The sequence below is a fragment of the Perca fluviatilis genome, chromosome 3, assembly GCF_010015445.1.
Source record: "Perca fluviatilis chromosome 3, GENO_Pfluv_1.0, whole genome shotgun sequence".
Taxonomy (NCBI): Eukaryota; Metazoa; Chordata; class Actinopteri; order Perciformes; family Percidae; genus Perca; species Perca fluviatilis.
Genome location: NC_053114.1, coordinates 24640579 through 24658320, shown reverse-complemented (window position 1 = coordinate 24658320; position 17742 = coordinate 24640579). Strand labels below are relative to the sequence as shown.

Sequence of the window (17742 nt, the reverse complement as noted above, 5' to 3'; positions counted from 1 at the left end):
ACTGTGTAGGGCACTCCTTTTGCTGCAACAAACTCTGAACTTTGCTGACGCAAACCAGATAGGCTTGGTTGTTGAATTCGATGCTGTTGTGGATTAATCGTTTGGTTTTGTTCAAAATCCTTCTAGGTCTAGTTAAGTGTTATATTTGCAGCTAGCTTTTTAATGTAGTTCTAGTCCTGAGATCAAATCTTTTTTCTAGTTTTAGTAAAATTGAGTTAACCAAATTAATATGAGCTTGTTCTCGTTGCATATTTGGGGACAAAACCTGACTTCATTCTTTCTGTATAAGAATTAATTAAAAATAAGAATATTTTATCTGTATTTAAATAGGTAAAATCGGGAACTCAACTAGTTGATTATATTTAAATTATCTTTAATATCTAACTACTGAGAAACTACTATCTACATCAATACAGCACAGAAAACCCCTTAACACAGAAAGTCCTCCACTAAAATTACAACACTTGACCACAATACACTTCTTGGAATGCACTAAACAACACAAACTCATGATATTTTGAGTAGGTGATACGTCAGAGTCAAAGATGTCCCCCACAAAATAACAGTTACATACAAACTTTGTTCACTTTCTTAGACTTGAGGCCAGTGGGTGGTGCATATGAAAAGGCATCTGTAGCTCAACACGGAAAGTGGAATTCATTTAGCATAATCCTTGGAGAACAACAACTGTGGCTGTCTGGAGAGAGACAAAGGGAGGTTTAGGAAAGTTGCTTCACTCCAAGTTGCATTGTGACAAAGGTCAGGTCATGAGCTCTTGGTGGGTGTGTCTACTTTGTGGATGAATGCATGTAGATGTACAGTTTCCAAAGCTTACTATATTACAAGATAGCAATCATACATTAGTTGTTTAGTTTACAGATGATAATAAGCATACCGCCCCTATCTAATGTGACATAATGCTGAGGTGTGAAGAGGAAAACAAAATAGTTTACACAAAATGAGTTCTGTGTAATAGTGCCTCAGAGCAATCCTGTAATATGATGAAAACTTACTGAAACTGGTGAAATATTTTTAGGTATGCAACTTTCTGGTTGATTTAATGAAAAATTGGTATGGCACGTTTGTGCCACATGAATAGATCACTAAGGACACTAAAGCCACTTTTCGACCGCAGAAACTTTCCCCAGGGACTAGGATCCTTTTGAGGAACTTATTGCGTTTCGACCACAGGGACCAGGCTCTAAATTAAATTCCGTGGACATTTTACCCCACAAAAATGACCTACTCTGGGTCGTACTTTCTGAAAGGTACTTTTGGGTTAATGTTTGCAGGTATAACCGCCGCGACTGCCTCAACTTGTGTTGATTGCGATTTCAAAATGTTTTTTTTGTTTGACCACATTAAAATGGTCAGCTTCTCGATTCATTTTTAAAAAAAAGACCGAACTGCATTAGCCGCAAAGCGGAGCTATTGTTATTTCTGCGCCCATGTTATCCAGCCACACCGGCTGCGATCAGATCATGAAAATTTGCAGAATTTAGGTGACGGTTTTTGCTTTACGGTGGAGACGTGTTAACAGTATGAGTTTTATTTATTTATTTATTTTAATTTGTTTGCAGATTTCTGTGACCGCAGATTCTGTGTGGCCCTGCTAATTAGCCTTATCTTCACATGGTCTTTAGACCGCGGTGGAAACACAGATAACAATGGGCTGACGGATCCTTTTACATTGTTAAAAAGTTGTTTGTGAGTTGTTAAGATGGGTGTTTCTAAAATGTAATCCAAATTATATATATAAAAAAAGAAAAAGTTCCACCAGCGTTCCCTCCGTGCTGGGGTCGTGTGACATTAACTCAGTGTCACTACATTGTTATTCTTTTGTAGCACATGGGAACATGGTGTCAAGTAACCTAATGCCATACATGTACTGCACACTGGTTGGATAGTTGCCTGGCTGGTAACCTGTACTACTTTGTGCTTTAGATCAGCTTATCTTATAGTATCACATGTAATGCTTTACTATAAGATATTGAATGAATTACGTTAGGCTTTATGTAAAATGTATGACAGAAGACAAACGGGCATCATTGTTCAGTTTAATAGCCTAATAATTTTACAATTTTAACACCCTTGGTTGACCGTGAACTAAACCCCAACATGTGCCTTTGTTTGGACAGGTAGAAAGTAACAAAACTCCCTTTTTATTTAAGATTTATTTATTTTGATTAGGCCAATGCACATTAATCAACATTTCTGTAAATGCGCCAGTGTTAGCCAGTCGGCTAATTTTCAACTGTAGTCCTAGTTGCATGCCAAATCTTTAAACTTTGTCTTACTAGAGGCAAACATCACCCAGCATTAGAGTACAGATCGGGCCGCATTTTTCTGTCCGAGCCCGGCCCGCGTCCGACGGAGCAGTAACCGAGCCCGACCTGAGCCCGACAGGCAAGATATTTATGTCTGAGCCCGACACAGTTACAAGTTAGAATTTTTTTTCTCATACTAATAACACATGTACGTTTGTTTGTGTGGAAAGCTCGCTTTTATTAAGCAACTGTAGGAAGGCATTCGGAAATGTCAACAGATGAGCGCATCGGCGCACACTGGGCAACAAGCGCACGTTAATAAGCCGTTTTTAAATTTAAAATGTCCAATGTTAACCTTTCCTGATTGCTTCGTTTCCGACCGTGGTCAGACAACCAGGAGAGACTCGTTACCTCCAGGGCCGACGTAATGAAATGAATAACATCGGGCTTAAAATCCTGTTTCTGGTGAGCAAATGAATGAACTTGGCTTTCAGTCTGGGGTTTATATTGGACACCGCACACACTGTACAAAACCTAAACTTATTCCACCAACTCTGCTCCGGTCGCATCTACACGTCTGCTTCCTCTTTCTCCATCTCTCTTCTGCCCACTTTCCACACGCGCACACACACATGCACGCACTGAGCTCTCTTAAAGGAGCCGCAGCACCATTTTACAACAAAGGCCTTATCGCGCTGATGTGACCAAGCCCAACCCGAACATCATTTCTAAATATCTGTCCGAACCCGGCCCGTTGGGTTGGGTCGGGTATCCATCTTCTACACAGCATGTTAAACACTGTGTACATTCTTTTCTTAAGTGTTAGTCTTTCCTGTTAAACGTATTACTTCAAGAAACATCAAACTTCAGTATTTGATGCCTGCATGCTGTTTGCTACCATTCTCCACCGTCAATTGCTTTCCTAAGATTAACATTTCTCTATATCCACTGTTTTCTTTACGCCAGCACACTGTGTCTCCTTTTTGATTGTTCACTGTACATTTTTCAGGGAAAATTCTGTGGTGACATGCCCAAAAGAAGCATCGGCCATAAATGTTTGTTTACTTCTAGAGCGGAGGACGTGGCGTGTAGTGGGCAGAGGAATAGTGGCCAACAGTGGATTTGCTTTGCTGTTCATTTCTTTCTGTCGTGATATAAAGTTTCGCGGAACTATTTTTGACAACCAGACTAAGGAGACGCTTTGGATGATTGGAATTTATGAATAATTTCTAGGAAGCCATTTCATTGTTTGTGTTTGTTTTCTTAATTCACCAATGGGACTAAACGCCACTTAGTGTACAAAAGAAACATATCTTGTCATACTTAAGAACTTTTAAAAAAAGACTCCAAATTACACTAATAAACGCTGGGTTTTTCAGAGCAGATGCTGCACAACACCAGTCCAGTGAAGTGGTAGCTGAGTGTGAAAGAGAGGGATGACATTTTGCACAAGCTCCTTTCCCTAGTCAAAGAATGTTCCATGGTCCTGCCAGGTTGCCCTGACAACACTGGTGACAGCCATAGGCGGACTAGCCATCTGGAGTACCATGAGTTTTCCCATTGGCCCTGTTGACCTGTAGGCTGGTGGTGAGCCAAGCAGCACAGATGCAAAAAGGATTTTTTTTTTTTTACAAGTCTTTGGTCCTGTGGATTGTCTTGCTGGTTACGCTGGGAGGAATACTTTATCTCGTCAAACCTTTCACAGACGACAACTTTGTCACTTTATCTCCCAGCTTATTATTTAAACTACTCAGCAGACAGTGACAGATTGCGTTGTGCATTAATTGTGACTTTGTAAAGCAACTGACCCAAAAGTGTCATGCTAGCTACGTTTTAAGTAGTCTAATGTATTTTAGTGAAACTAAAGTTACCAAAACTCTGTCCATTTGGCTGCGAGATTTAAACATAGAATAGTCTCAATTATTTAAAAAAAAAGATAAATTACAAACGTGTCAGTTGTTAAATTTTTCTTTTTTTGTCAAGATACATGTTTTAAACTAGTTGAATCCTACAAAAATTCAAATTGACGTAATCTTAAGAAATTCTATGAAGTTAATCTTTCAATACATTATAACTATGCAGAGATAAATGCTAATAGTGTCAACATGGCTTTTGAATTGACCGATAAAAGATGCACAGCACAGACAAATCTTCTTGAGTTTGTACTGAGAGTCTAGCACTGTAATCATTTTTCTATGTACACTTTGCTCCAAGACATGAAGCCAAAAAGTGGCTAAAAATAAGTCCTTGTTGCATATTAAGCACTATTTTATAAAGGGCAATGGCCACAAACCCAAGAACACAATTGCTTGTTGTTTAAGTTGAGCTCCAGCAATGCTACTGAATATCAAAGATCAGCATCTTGGACACTGCTTTTGGGTTTACAAACACATGTTGGGCCAAAATCTCGCACCTTTTAGTTGTGCTTCCTGTCCTCTTCACACTTGGTATATTCTGCAGAGTATCTTTGTTAAAGCCTCTTTGTCACTTGAAATATAGCTTCACCACTTCCATATAATTGAAGTTGTTAAACCTGGTTTGGTCGGTAACTTCCTCATATTACGAGGTTAATTTAAGTTCACTGTTGCTTGTTTTCTCTCTCCATGAGCACTTAGTGTTTATCATTATCTGTGAGGAAACTGTTGTCAGATTTACTGGATTATGAAGCACACACATTGAAAGCCATATTAAAAATAGATATCTATCATTGTTACTAAACATCATTTTTATAGTAATAGTCCCATCGCCAGCAATAAGTTCCGAAATGTGCAACCCTGGAAGATAGAGTTCATCATAAACATTTGTACAACTTTTTTAATTGTTTTTTTCTTCCAAATTCTTAAAACCTTTTTACTGAGACTGTTGAATTTAATGCTATGTTAATATTTAACACAAAATGCATTTTGTAGATAAAGGAAAATGCAGCATCTCCAGTATATATTATAGTATATTTGCAAAATATGTTCTTATATGGCTCGGTTTAGTGTGTGTTTGAGTGTAGGAAACATCTTTGCAGTGAGTCAGTCTGGGTTAAAAGTTCAGAGACTGTTTTGTTTTTAATCGCAGTCTGCTCCTTCCTTTAGTTGCCTCAGCTGCTGGCCTACCGTCAGCTAACCTGCCAGAGCTTTGGCACTGTGCTACAGGCTAGCCATATCTTGGCAGGTCAAACTATGTCCGACCAATGGGACACATGTACACACACACACACACACACACACACACACACACACACACACACACACACACACACACACACACACACACACACACACACACACACTCATCTGGTTAGCTCTCTTTCCTGAGCAGGCTTAAAAGAATCAACCCAGCCTGTGCTTTCTTTTCCTCTCTCCGTATCATCTTTTCTTCCTGTGTGTGTGTCTTGACAACCAGAGCCCAGTCCTCATTATCGCCGTGTGCAGACGGCTGCTGACGCTGTGTGTGTCGCCGCAGACTGACGTCAGCACTGCCCTGCTTCTCTCCATACAAATGCCTTCCTGCCATTGATACCTTTTCTCTGTCCCCCACACTCTTATTAGCGTGTTTTTATCAGTTCTAGCACCTCTCACACCACAGAGCCTAGCTAATATGACACGCAGGTGTAACAACTGGCCGTCTAATAGCTTGCACAGGTTTATTGACTCCGGTTAGGAAATATTTACTACTTGTGTTAAATGTTAAATAACTGTGTGCGTGTGAAGTGATATTTTGATGTGCACTTTATTTTTCCCTGTGCATTTGAGTGCATGTTTGATTGTGTGTGTTTTCTCTGTGTGGGTCTCTCCCTGTTTGCTTTAAATCTATATATTTGTGCAGGTGTGCATATATATATAGTGCAGTTATTTCCCTTTTGTAAATACCGACACCATAAATAATCTTCATCCACATGTAGGTGTGCACACAGTGTTACACAGAATGGCAGATACACTGGATATGGCCATTTGTACGAGTCTAACAGGCCCTGTCTGTGCCTGTGTGTTGAAAATATGAAATAAAAAGTAGTGAAATATATGAGCAGTAGATGCCAAATTGAAAAGGTAGGCAGTCTGACATTCTTGCAGACATGGCACATATCTATATTTAGCAGTTGCACAAATGTCCCCACAAAATCAAACTACTTGCATTCCTCCTTTTTAATGCTAGTAGTTTTGGTTTAAAGCATGATTTATTACTGTATTACTGATATTTTTTTAAATATATTTTTTCTTCCTTTCTAAGTGTCTGTAAAAGTACACAATACCACAATGTAAAACTACTCAATTACAAGTAAAACATCATGCAAGCCAAACAATACGTAAGTAGAAGTAGGGGCAAAATATACTATTATTATGATTATGAATATTAATTATAATAATATATTAGATTATTATTTCAAATAGATTAATGTGTGTGTGTGTATATAGACATACACGTAATTGAGTAGAAGTATAAAGTAGTACAAAATAAATAATAGATGTAATAGATTAAAAAAAAAGAAAAATAATAAATAAATTGCGTGTGTTATTGCGAGTGTCTGCATGTCCACAGGTGTCTCAAGTGTCAGCAGCTGAGCCGGAGTTGTGTGTCTCAATCTCTGCGTCTGCCCTCATGTTATGTTTTCATAACAACCCCTCCCGTTCAAGATTTTAATCTCATCACTTGCAGAAGGCCCTCACTGTAAATAAGCTGTTGCTTGGCACATAGTCTCGCATTGTCAGACCTTCCTCCACAGCGCTGCGGTAGAAGGTCTGGCTAGTCCACACAGCCATACAGGATCGGAGATAAAAGGTGCTCTGGTTTTATTGGCATTTCTTTAAACCAATCACATTCTTCTTGGGCGGCGCTAAGCGCCAGACGCATGGCCGGACGCAGGTACGGTGCCTCTGGGAAGGAACTTGTTTTGGTGGAACATATGCACGTAGGGAGGCGAGCTCTGGAAATAAAACTGCTGTCGAGTGTTTGATGAGAATTTTACTCAAAAAAAAAGTAAATCAATAAATAAATGTAATTTGATCGTCTATTCTAGCTCGGAGGCTGTTTTCTGAATCGACCGGAGTTTAGAATGCCAACACAAAGAAAGCGGAAGGCGAGGGACATTTGGCCGTAAATCAGGGACATCCAGCAGAATCTCCTGCGGCACCGGAACAATCCCGTAAATAAACGCCGTCAGTATAGACTACTTGGTACATAATGTAATGGTGGTAATAGCCCCCATTCAGCTTTTCCTGTTTCTGTGCCGTGTAAGAGGCGGAGAAGACCTCCATGTTTTTGTGTGTTGTGCACAGATTATGCATAGGCATACTGTAATGGTGAGGTGTAAACAGATTGTACACATACTACACTATATTGTGTGACACACTAAAGACTTTTGAGCGTGTCTCTGTGTACTGCGCTTATGGTCGAAAGGGTCAGTAGATAATGGAACAAAACATCTTTAGTTGAGGTAAATGAAGGCCAAGTGTACATCGTATTTAGTTGTCTGTTTCCTTTTTTTCTTTTTCATCTCTGTGTATAGTTCTCTGTCCTTAAGTCACCATCCCATAATGACATCCTCTCCTTCAGCTTTTACCCATCTACCTCTCCGTTTCAGCCCTTCTGCTTCTCTCCATAAACAAGCAGAAGGCCAACAACTCTGTCCTCCGGCCGTCTCCCGCCATCCTGTTGCCATGGTGTATGGAGCATTGTTTGCTGGCCTCTATGTCGGGTTGCCATGGCAGGGCTTATTTGCCATATTAAATGTTTGGCAGCATTGTACAGATGCTGATGACAAACACCCAACATCCCACTTTGATCAATGAAACAGTTACTGATTAGAGGAGATGGGATGGAGCCACTGATTCATTTAACAACCTTAGTTATAGCTTTAATGCATTGTATGCATCACATGCAGAAAAGTAAAACATGTCTGTATAAAATCATTACCATTACAGAAAGCTGGAAAGAAAACCTAGTTTACAAATGTTATTAATGTTATTATAATATTAACTATGACTATGAAAAGACAAGAATGTAAACCTAATAGAATTAGAATTGCTTGACAGAAAAGAAAAAATATACGCTTTTCTGTCATTAAAAACTTGGCTTTAAAGCGTTTGCAAACTGGCATTTGTTCTTTTTGTAATCACACAATGTAGAAAAGTAGTGAAAGAGTGCACATTACATTTTAACTATAAAAATCTGATTTCAATTTGGTTTGCTAAATAAATGTATAATATCTTATTGACGTTCTTGACATTGCTGAATATAACAAAGGTTTAATCCAGAATAAAATCTTTCCACATTTTTAATGTGATATGATGTGCTTTGATTGTTCCTGATAATATGATGACTGGCTGGGATGGTAAAAAGAAGGATATGTGAGGGTTTGTGTGTGTTTAGTGTTTTAGTGCGTTAGGTTGAGGTTCTTGGTGTTTGCGGAGGTGTTTCACAAAATGAGGCATGCAGGGTGAGACTGCATGCTGGCTTTGTAAAAGAAATGTATACTGCCTGGATTTTAAATAGCAAACTGCTATATTTCTACCCATTAAAACATGAAGCCTGACCTAAAATAGGTGGGGGGGGTTTATTGCTGCATGACATATTGGACTAGGATTCATCATGAATGGTTGACTGGTTTTCAATTGTTATGCTCTCAAAAGTAATAGATTTCAGTGCTTTCACTTAAATGTGCATGGCTAACAAAATGAAATGCATTCAGGAAAATCAGTAAATGTGCAAACGTATAATTTGACTGTACAAACCTAGTTAAATGCTATCTCAACTAATAATTTCCATAAGCATACTTATGCTAGAGGATTAGATTATTTCAGGTCCATCAACTTAGTGTTACACAACCTGCAACAACTTTGACTGTAAACCGCTGTAATGTGTGAGAGCTCCTGTTTGGTTACCAACAGATAGTGTGGAAATGCTGCCGATTGACGTAGTTGGAGCCAGATAAGATCTCATAGCTCTATTGTAGACGCACTGTGGTGGTTTAGTGGTTTGCTTTTCTTCTTTTGCTTTCAGTGAAAGGTCTCAGTCTGCTGTCGCTAAGGCATTGTGCATTAGCATACCTGTACTAGAAAAGTGCATCATGTGGTGCAGGAAATCCTCAATGTAAACGGTTACTACACTGTGTGTTTAGATAAAGAACAGAATAGACGAGCAGAAGTTGTGTCGCTGAACTGCTAGTGCCTTTGCTGAAAAGTCATTAGGCCGTGTGCTGAAAGTGGAGCATAGGTCAAAGCCTGTGCTCTTTCTATGGAAATATGATTTCATATTCACAGTTATGCACAAACACTATATGCAATGATGACATTTTACTGACAGTTTATGTGTATTTTGTGTTTTTCAGATGATCTTGTGGGACTGGGATCTGAAACACTGGTACAAACCACAGTATCAGGTCAGTACTGTGTTTATGTCAGGAGTTTAAAGGTACATGTGCATGGTTCATCCAGGTAACACACAGATAATACATATCTATTTAGAGAGAGCGGCTTCTGTAGTCCAACAGTAGAAGCTGCCTATAAGTCAGTCCCTCCAGAAAATCACGATTATGCGATCGCATAATTCAATGCATAATCAGCCAAAGTCCGCGTATTCATGCGTGGCCCGCATTTTTTCAAATATGCCGCACTTTCGCCGCATAAATAGCCGATTTCCGCACAAAATATGCGGTGCTTGCATGATTTCATAATCCCCGCATTTTCGTTACATCCCCGCACAAAAATGTTGCGTTTACTTCACACAAGAGCAGCCATTTTCCTCTGTTGCCATGGGAACGTTATGAAGTGACGTAATTACGCGACGTGAACATCATCGAAAAGCAGGTGTTGGAGGTTGATACTTTGAGTCTCTTAAGTTGGTATCCAATAAGAAACCTATCTTAATATCTGATGTCTACTCAAATTTCTTTGTTTAAGTGCTCCTGCTGTCTATATTATTAACGATTTTTGAAAGTCTGTCTCTTTTATTTCCCTCTGTTTAGACTATTACTTTTATTTTTACTTTAATATTTTATTATTTGTATATATTTTTGTATCTTATTTGTTTACTTATTTCCATGACTGAATATCTGTAAACTATTTTTGGAAATTAAGTTTTAAAAAAGCAGGGTGTTGGGGGAATCACTTTTTCTTCTCTTTTTCATCAAACCGCAGTTTTTGCAAGTTCACGCATTTTTTGCAAGTTCACGCATTTTTTGCAAGTTCACGCATTTTTTGCAAGTTCACGCAACTTCATCGCATAAAATTGCATAAATATCCCGCATATTCCATCGCATTTTTTAAGAAAATGTGCCGCATAATCAAGGATTTTTGCCCGCAACAATCATAAAAAAACTCCGTGTTTTTCTGGAAGGACTGATAAGTCACCTTTAGGACATTCAGTTCTCTTGCTGACATCTTTTGGTCGGGCAAAAATACACATTATGTAAAACCTGCCATACAATGGCCTTGGAATTGTTGGCATGCCACATTTTATCTTACTCTGACATTCTTTTTCTTGTTTGAACTATTTGCATAATCTGTCAAAGAATTTAGCTCCCACAGACCAAAAATCAAGCCAGCCAGGACATTTCCCCACCTGAAATCTGCCCTGAATAAAGCAAGCATTACACCTGTTGTGTTTTCTTACAATTTCACTTTAGATATTAGCATCGCACTACACTTCTCATATGGGCTCTAGATATTGTGTATTTTCCTCCCAATATACCGCAGTTACTGTTATTCCTACTGGAACACCGCTAGCCCAAACATCCTTTTAAGTTTATAGTATATAGTTTTAAGCTATGAATCAGTAGGCTGTCACGCTGTCTGTTGTCCATATTACAGTACACTCCATCAGGAGGCGACGAGACAGCACTGTCTCACGCAAGCCATAAGCCAACATTCTATTCTATCACATTTTAAAAAACTTATAAAAAAAAAAAAAAAAAAACTTTACCACAAACATTTTGAAAACTACTTTTGTGTGTGCTGCACTGAAGTTGCCCTGCGACAGTGCATTTTCTGCCCTGTTCCCTAATCTGTGCGATGTCTGTGCGCATATGGCAGGGTGCAGTGAGTGGCAACGGCGTGGATCTTTCAGTCATCAACGAGGCCAGGAACCTGGTGTCAGACCTGCTGATGGACTCTTCTCTTTCGCCACACACCATCTCAGGCCTGCGCAGCATCTCAAGCCTCATGGGGACATTTTCAGGCTCGTGCCGCCCCAGGGTCAACCCCTTCACCCCCTTCCCGGGTTTCTACCCCTGCGATGAGGTGGAGGACTCTGTAGAGAGGAGTGACAGGAAACCCATTAAGGTTGGTATACGTATTACCACTGTACCAACCTAATATGGATACATAAAGAGATGAGTAATTCCCATTCCAGTCAATTAAAAGTCCCAGAACTGAAGGGTCCTAGTATCTAAACTCAGGAAGTAACTCAGACACTGAAAGTTCCTTCAGACACAGCAGTTTTAATCGTGTGAGAAACAGTTTTAAAGCTGTGGAATGTTATCAGAGCGACCTTCATCAAGATATCCTTCATCTTGATGGTCACAAGGTAGATAACAGAATTCAACCATAAACATACTTCATTGGCCAAATTATGTATTGTGCTGCTCGATGATGTTGCATTGTGGCAAAAGTTGAGCCAGTTTAAACATATGGACCTTACAACCCTGTGGTTGTTTTTTGCAGGTGCCTTCTAATGGCGTCATTGTTTTTCACAAATGCTAGCTTTTTTTAATGTGATAATGTTTAAGTATATGACCAGCGTCTTCAGTTTGTGTATAAAACACATATACATACATACATATATATATATATATATATATATATATATATATATATATAATATGTATGTATGTATGTATGTATGTATGTGCATATGTGTGTGTGTGTATATATATATGTGTATGTATGTATGTATGTATGTATATATATATATATATGTATATGTGTATATGTATATGTTATATATATATTTGTGCTGTGTATTTATATATATATGTGTGTATATATATTATATATATTATGTTTATATTTTATATATATATATGTGTTATATATTGTGTATATGTATGTATATATATGTGTGTATGTATGTATGATATATATGTATATATATGTATATTTGTTTTTTTTTGTTTTTTTTTTTGTGTTATGTATTTTTTTTTTTTTTTTTTTTTTTTTTTTCTGTATATATGTATATGTATTGTGTCTATGTATATATATATGGTTTGTTTTTTTTTTTTTTTTTTTTTTTTTTTTTTTTTTTTTTTTTTTTTTTTTTTTTTTTTTTTTTTTTTTTTTTTTTTTTTTTTTTTTTTTTTTTTTTTTTTTTTTTTTTTTTTTTTTTTTTTTTTTTTTTATTTTTTGTTTTTTATTTTATTATTTGTTTTGTGTATGTGTGTGTGTATATGTGTATATATGTGTGTATATGTATATATGTATGTATATGTATATATATATGTATATATATGTATATGTATATATATTCTCAGGTGGCAGGAAGTGGAGTGCAACATTGCAAAAGAATGAGCTACTTTTACATTTTTGGAGAAACAAAATAACATTTTTGGAAAACAAATTTACATTTTGGAAGAAACAAAATAACATTTTAGAAAACAAATTTACATTTTGGAAAACAAAATAACATTTTAGAAAACAAATTTACATTTTAGGAAACAAAATTTACATTTTGGAAAACAAAATAACATTTTAGAAAACAAATTTACATTTTGGAAAACAAAATAACATTTTTAGAAAGCAAATTTACATTTTTGGAAAACAAAATAACATTTTCGAAAACAAATTTACATTTTAGAACAAATTAACAAGATGCAAAACACTTTTACCAGTCCCAAACAAATTTACAAATGACAGATTCTTCACTGGAAAGGGAATGTACCACATACCGGAAGTGATGAGGTTTTGTATACATGTCGCCTTATTACGGCAGTTATGGATCGAATCGTCAATAGAGCAGCCATCTTGGAACAGGGGAGGCACTGCCTTATATACTGTCTATGGGCCGGTCGCTTTCAATGCATCAGCGTCAATGTAGGCAAAGGTCTTAACGGGAAATAAAATCACTTATAAATCGTCAAAATCTCATGCGATGTTCTAGTTTTTTTTAAACAAAAAAGACAAAGAGAACTACTAATTAATGTTTATTACAAAGAATATTTATTATAATCAGTTCACAGATATGAGTACGGAAACTTCGTACCCTTCTGAACTAAGAGGTTCTGCTTAAAGTGAAGTTTAAACAGACTGAAATGTCCAGGCTCACTCCCCACTAATGATTCATTTATTTCTGCATGTATTTATTTATTTACTTGAGACTTTAAGTAGGTGTTTTAATCATCCACAGTCCGGAGTCCCGCCAGACTCCTTTAGGAAACCTGTGATTTAAACTTCAGCAGGTTGTGACAGTCCGTTCCGTTCAGTCCTGGATCTGATTCTCCGGCTTCCCTTCCCTCCAGCCGGGCCAGCAATACGGCGTGGGTCTCCAGCTGCGTGGTGTCGGTTTGGCTCCCAGGAATGGGCAGTGAGCTCCAGGTCCTGCAGCTGCAGACAGGACTCAGCTGCCCCCTGCTAGCCTTCGATCCGGCCGCGGCTGTCGTACATCGTTCCCGTGTTTCCGTCAGGTCAGGTCATATAAAACTCCAAACACCGACCACCGGTAAAAGTCACCATAAACTTCATTCACGCCATATACCCCTCCACAACAACACAAATTGACTACTCACCAACAACACCTCATCACTTCCGGTATGTGGTACATTCCCTTTCCGTGAAGGAATCTGTCATTTGTAAATTTGTTTTGGGACTGGTAAAAGTGTTTTTTGCATCTTGTTAATTTGTTTCTCAAATGTAATTTGTTTTCGAAAATGTAAATTTGTTTTCTAAAATGTTATTTTGTTTCCAAAATGTAAATTTGTTTTCTAAAATGTAAATTTGTTCGAAAATGTTATTTTATTTTCCAAAATGTAAATTTGTTTTCTAAAATGTTATTTTGTTTTTCAAAATGTAAATTTGTTTTCCTAAAATGTTATTTTGTTTTCCAAAATGTAAATTTGTTTTCCAAAATGTAAATTTGTTTTCTAAAATGTTATTTTGTTTCCAAATGTTAATTTGTTTTCCAAAATGTAAAAGTGTTTCATTCTTTGTAATGTTGCATTGCACTTACCATCTATATATATGTTCTACTATGTGTATTTTTTTTTTTTGTAATATATATGTGTGTATGTATGTATGTATGTGTGTGTGTGTATGTGTATGATATATATATGTATATATATGTGTATATATATTGTGTGTGTATGTATATATATATATATATATATATATATATATATGTGTGTGTGTGTTATATATGTGTGTATATATATGTATGTATGTGTGTATATATATGTACATGTGTGTATGTGTGTATATATATGTGTATATATATGTATAGGTGTATATATATATATGTGTGTGTGTGTGTATGTGTATATATGTATGTATGTGTATATATGTATGTATGTATGTCTTCAGTTTGCATATAAAACATACATTCATTCATTCATTCATTCATTACCGGTCAAAGGTTTGGGGTCACTTAGAAATTTCCATTCCACTCCATTACAGACAGAATACCAGCAGAGATCAGTTGCATTGTTTTTTTTAATCATTGTTTTTATATATATATATATATATATATATATATATATATATATATATATATATACACACACTGTAATCCTTTCCCCATCAGGGTTTGAGCAGCAGAAACAGCCTCCCCACCCCTCAGCCCAGGCGCAGCTCCGCCTCCTCCTCCTGCTCTGCACTCCCGCCTCTTGACGCTTCCTCTTTACGCTGGGAACGCAACAGTGGCAAGAGACCCCACCCGGACGTTAACCTGACCAGGTACCCACACAAACGCACTTTACCAACTTCCCGAAACACGCACTGTCTTGAGAATTGCTCACACGCATCATCTAGGCTGTACTTTACCCTGAATCTGCCCAGTTTTGGAGCAGATTAATGGCTATTCTTGCAAGATCTGACTGTACTCCAGCTATGATCTTCCTCAGGTTGCTCAGCAGCACCTGTGCACATTGATTTCACTATTCAAGTTATGAATGAGCCTCAGTGAGTTCTAAATAAGCAAGAAATCATCTTCATTATAAAAATAGAAATAGTGCACTTCACAGGAAACCAGGTCAACTGTGTATTTTACATCTGTATTGAGATAACCAGGTGAGAAATGTAGATCATATTTGGTTTTAAATAGAGAAGCCAGATTTGACAGTTAAAACTGTAATTATTGTATTCACGAGTTTACTTTCGCCTCAATTCCTTTACATCCCTCTTTGGTTTATCAGTGTTTTAAGCCGCCAACATCCAGCGCTGCCTGTAAGGCACTAGAATTAGGCAGTGGTTAGGGTTAAGTTCAGGGTTAGGTGCCTTGAAGTCAATGGTCGCAGCGCTGCCTTGAAGTTGATTAGACAGTGGTTATGGTTATGGTTAGGGTTAGTTGCCTTGAAGTCAACCGTTGCAGCGCTGCCTGGAAGGAGACGTTGGGGGCTTAAAACACCATTGAGCCCCTCTTTGTCTCACTACACATCCATACCATGCTACAGTATAGCACAGCTGCATCCTCACATCACTGAGTCTGACCAAACATTTTCCACTTATCACGTTGCCCCTATGCTTAGCTGTTACTTTTAATTGGTTGTCCTACAAACATGTACTATATGTCTGATTTGATACAATAAATTATCAAGAAAAGCAAAGTTAATCTACCCTTTTGTAAACATGTCACTCAGTTATCGTTAGTCCTTGTCGCTGTCCATACTGCAGTAACTCCCTTTTTCTCACAGTTTATTGGTGAGAAAGTCATTTTCATCTTTTGAATCGTGAACAAAGAAACAGCTGCTTGCAGGCTTGGTCTGCTGCCTTTGTTGTGGTTTGAAGCCAGAGGTGTCAAAAGTATTCACATTCATTAGTATAGAGTATAGATACTAGGGTTTGAAAAGACTTCTGTAGAAGTTGAAGTATCAACTCAAGCTTTTTACTTAAGTAAAAATGTAAAAGTACTGGTTTCAAAACTACTTAAAGTATAAAAGTAAAAGTAATGTAAGGTGAAAATAATGCCATTAAGGACAAAACCCCACCTCCACAAAAAACGCTATTTTTCTAAAGGCCATGTATTTATATAATGTTATATTAAAATCGCCTGCAAACTCAGAGGGGCTCATATCTCTCTCTCTCTCTCTCTCTCTCTCTCTCTCTCTCTCCTCTCTCTCTGCTCTCTCTCCTGTAGCCTGTATAATATGTATGTATATGTATATGTAATAATATGTCTCCTCTGTCTCTATTAGCAACTTAATAATGTGTATATATATATATGTATGTGTATATGCTCTATATGTAGCTGTGTGTATGTGTATCATAATAATAATATTTATATGTATATATAATAATATAATATTTGTATATGTCACCCATGTGTGCATAACCATGTGTATGTATAATAATATATATATATGTATAATATTATATATATATGTAATGTATGTCATATGTGTGTATGTAATATTTGTGTGTGTGTGTGCATGTGGCCAATAGCATATGGCATGTAATGTTACTAATATTGTGTGTGTGTGTGTGCATGTGTAATATGTGTGCTGTGTATATGTATGTGTGTGTGTAATAATATGTGTGACGTGTGACCCCACTGGGAGACCAGACATGAGACAGATGGATGAGACAGGAGACAGGAAGAGAGAGACGAGAGAGAGACAGTGGCACGAGACCGAGGAAACACACACCGAGAAAAACAACGAATCCGAAACAAGCCGAGACACACACGAGACACAACACAGACAACACGGAGTGGAGGAAGGACGAATGACCGGACAGGCACAGGAGCGGACCACACACACGAGAATCACACAACGGAGGTGGAGGAAGGAAACAGACACACACATGGAGACCATACAACGGACCAGAAGGAAGAGACACCGAAGGAAGGAAGGAACGGAAAGACCATAGTCTGGGGCCCCATGGATAACCAGGAGGAAACACCCAGCCAACGGAAGGACACATGGTGAAGGAAAGAATGGAAATGAGGAAGGAAAGAAGCCATCCAAAGAATGGAGGACAGCCATGAGTCCAGCACAGAGGAACACACATAAATAACAGAACTTGAGCCCACAAGAGAATGGAATAACACACACACACACAGAAGGAAAGAATGGACTGGAAAGAATGGAAAGGAATAATGAAATAATGGAATGAAAGGAATGGAATGGAAGGAATAATGGAATGAGCTTGAATACTGACAAAATAGTGGAAATAAGGAATGGAATGGAAATGAAATAATGGAAGGAAATGAATGGAAATAAAAGGAAAGGACATTAGAATGGAGAGTATATAGAGAGAGTGGAGAGAGTATAGGGAGAGGAGAGAAAGAGAGAGGGTATGGAGAGAGAGAGTGGAGAGAGAAAGAAGGCAGTGGTGGTGGTGGAGGT

At 37.6% G+C, this 17742-nt stretch overlaps 1 protein-coding gene across 2 annotated transcripts in view; it reads left to right on the top strand.

Moving 5' to 3' along the window:
* Window positions 1-17742, top strand: part of pde3b (phosphodiesterase 3B) — a 59150-nt gene that overhangs the window by 26551 nt on the left and 14857 nt on the right. For both annotated transcript variants that reach the window (XR_005638780.1, XM_039795214.1), the window contains exons 2-4: window positions 9583-9633; window positions 11285-11533; window positions 14982-15133. Coding sequence is in view for 1 of the 2 variants with exons in the window: in XM_039795214.1 (XP_039651148.1) it covers window positions 9583-9633; window positions 11285-11533; window positions 14982-15133 (452 nt within the window). In the remaining variant the exon portion in view is untranslated. The remainder of the gene's footprint in view (window positions 1-9582; window positions 9634-11284; window positions 11534-14981; window positions 15134-17742) is intronic.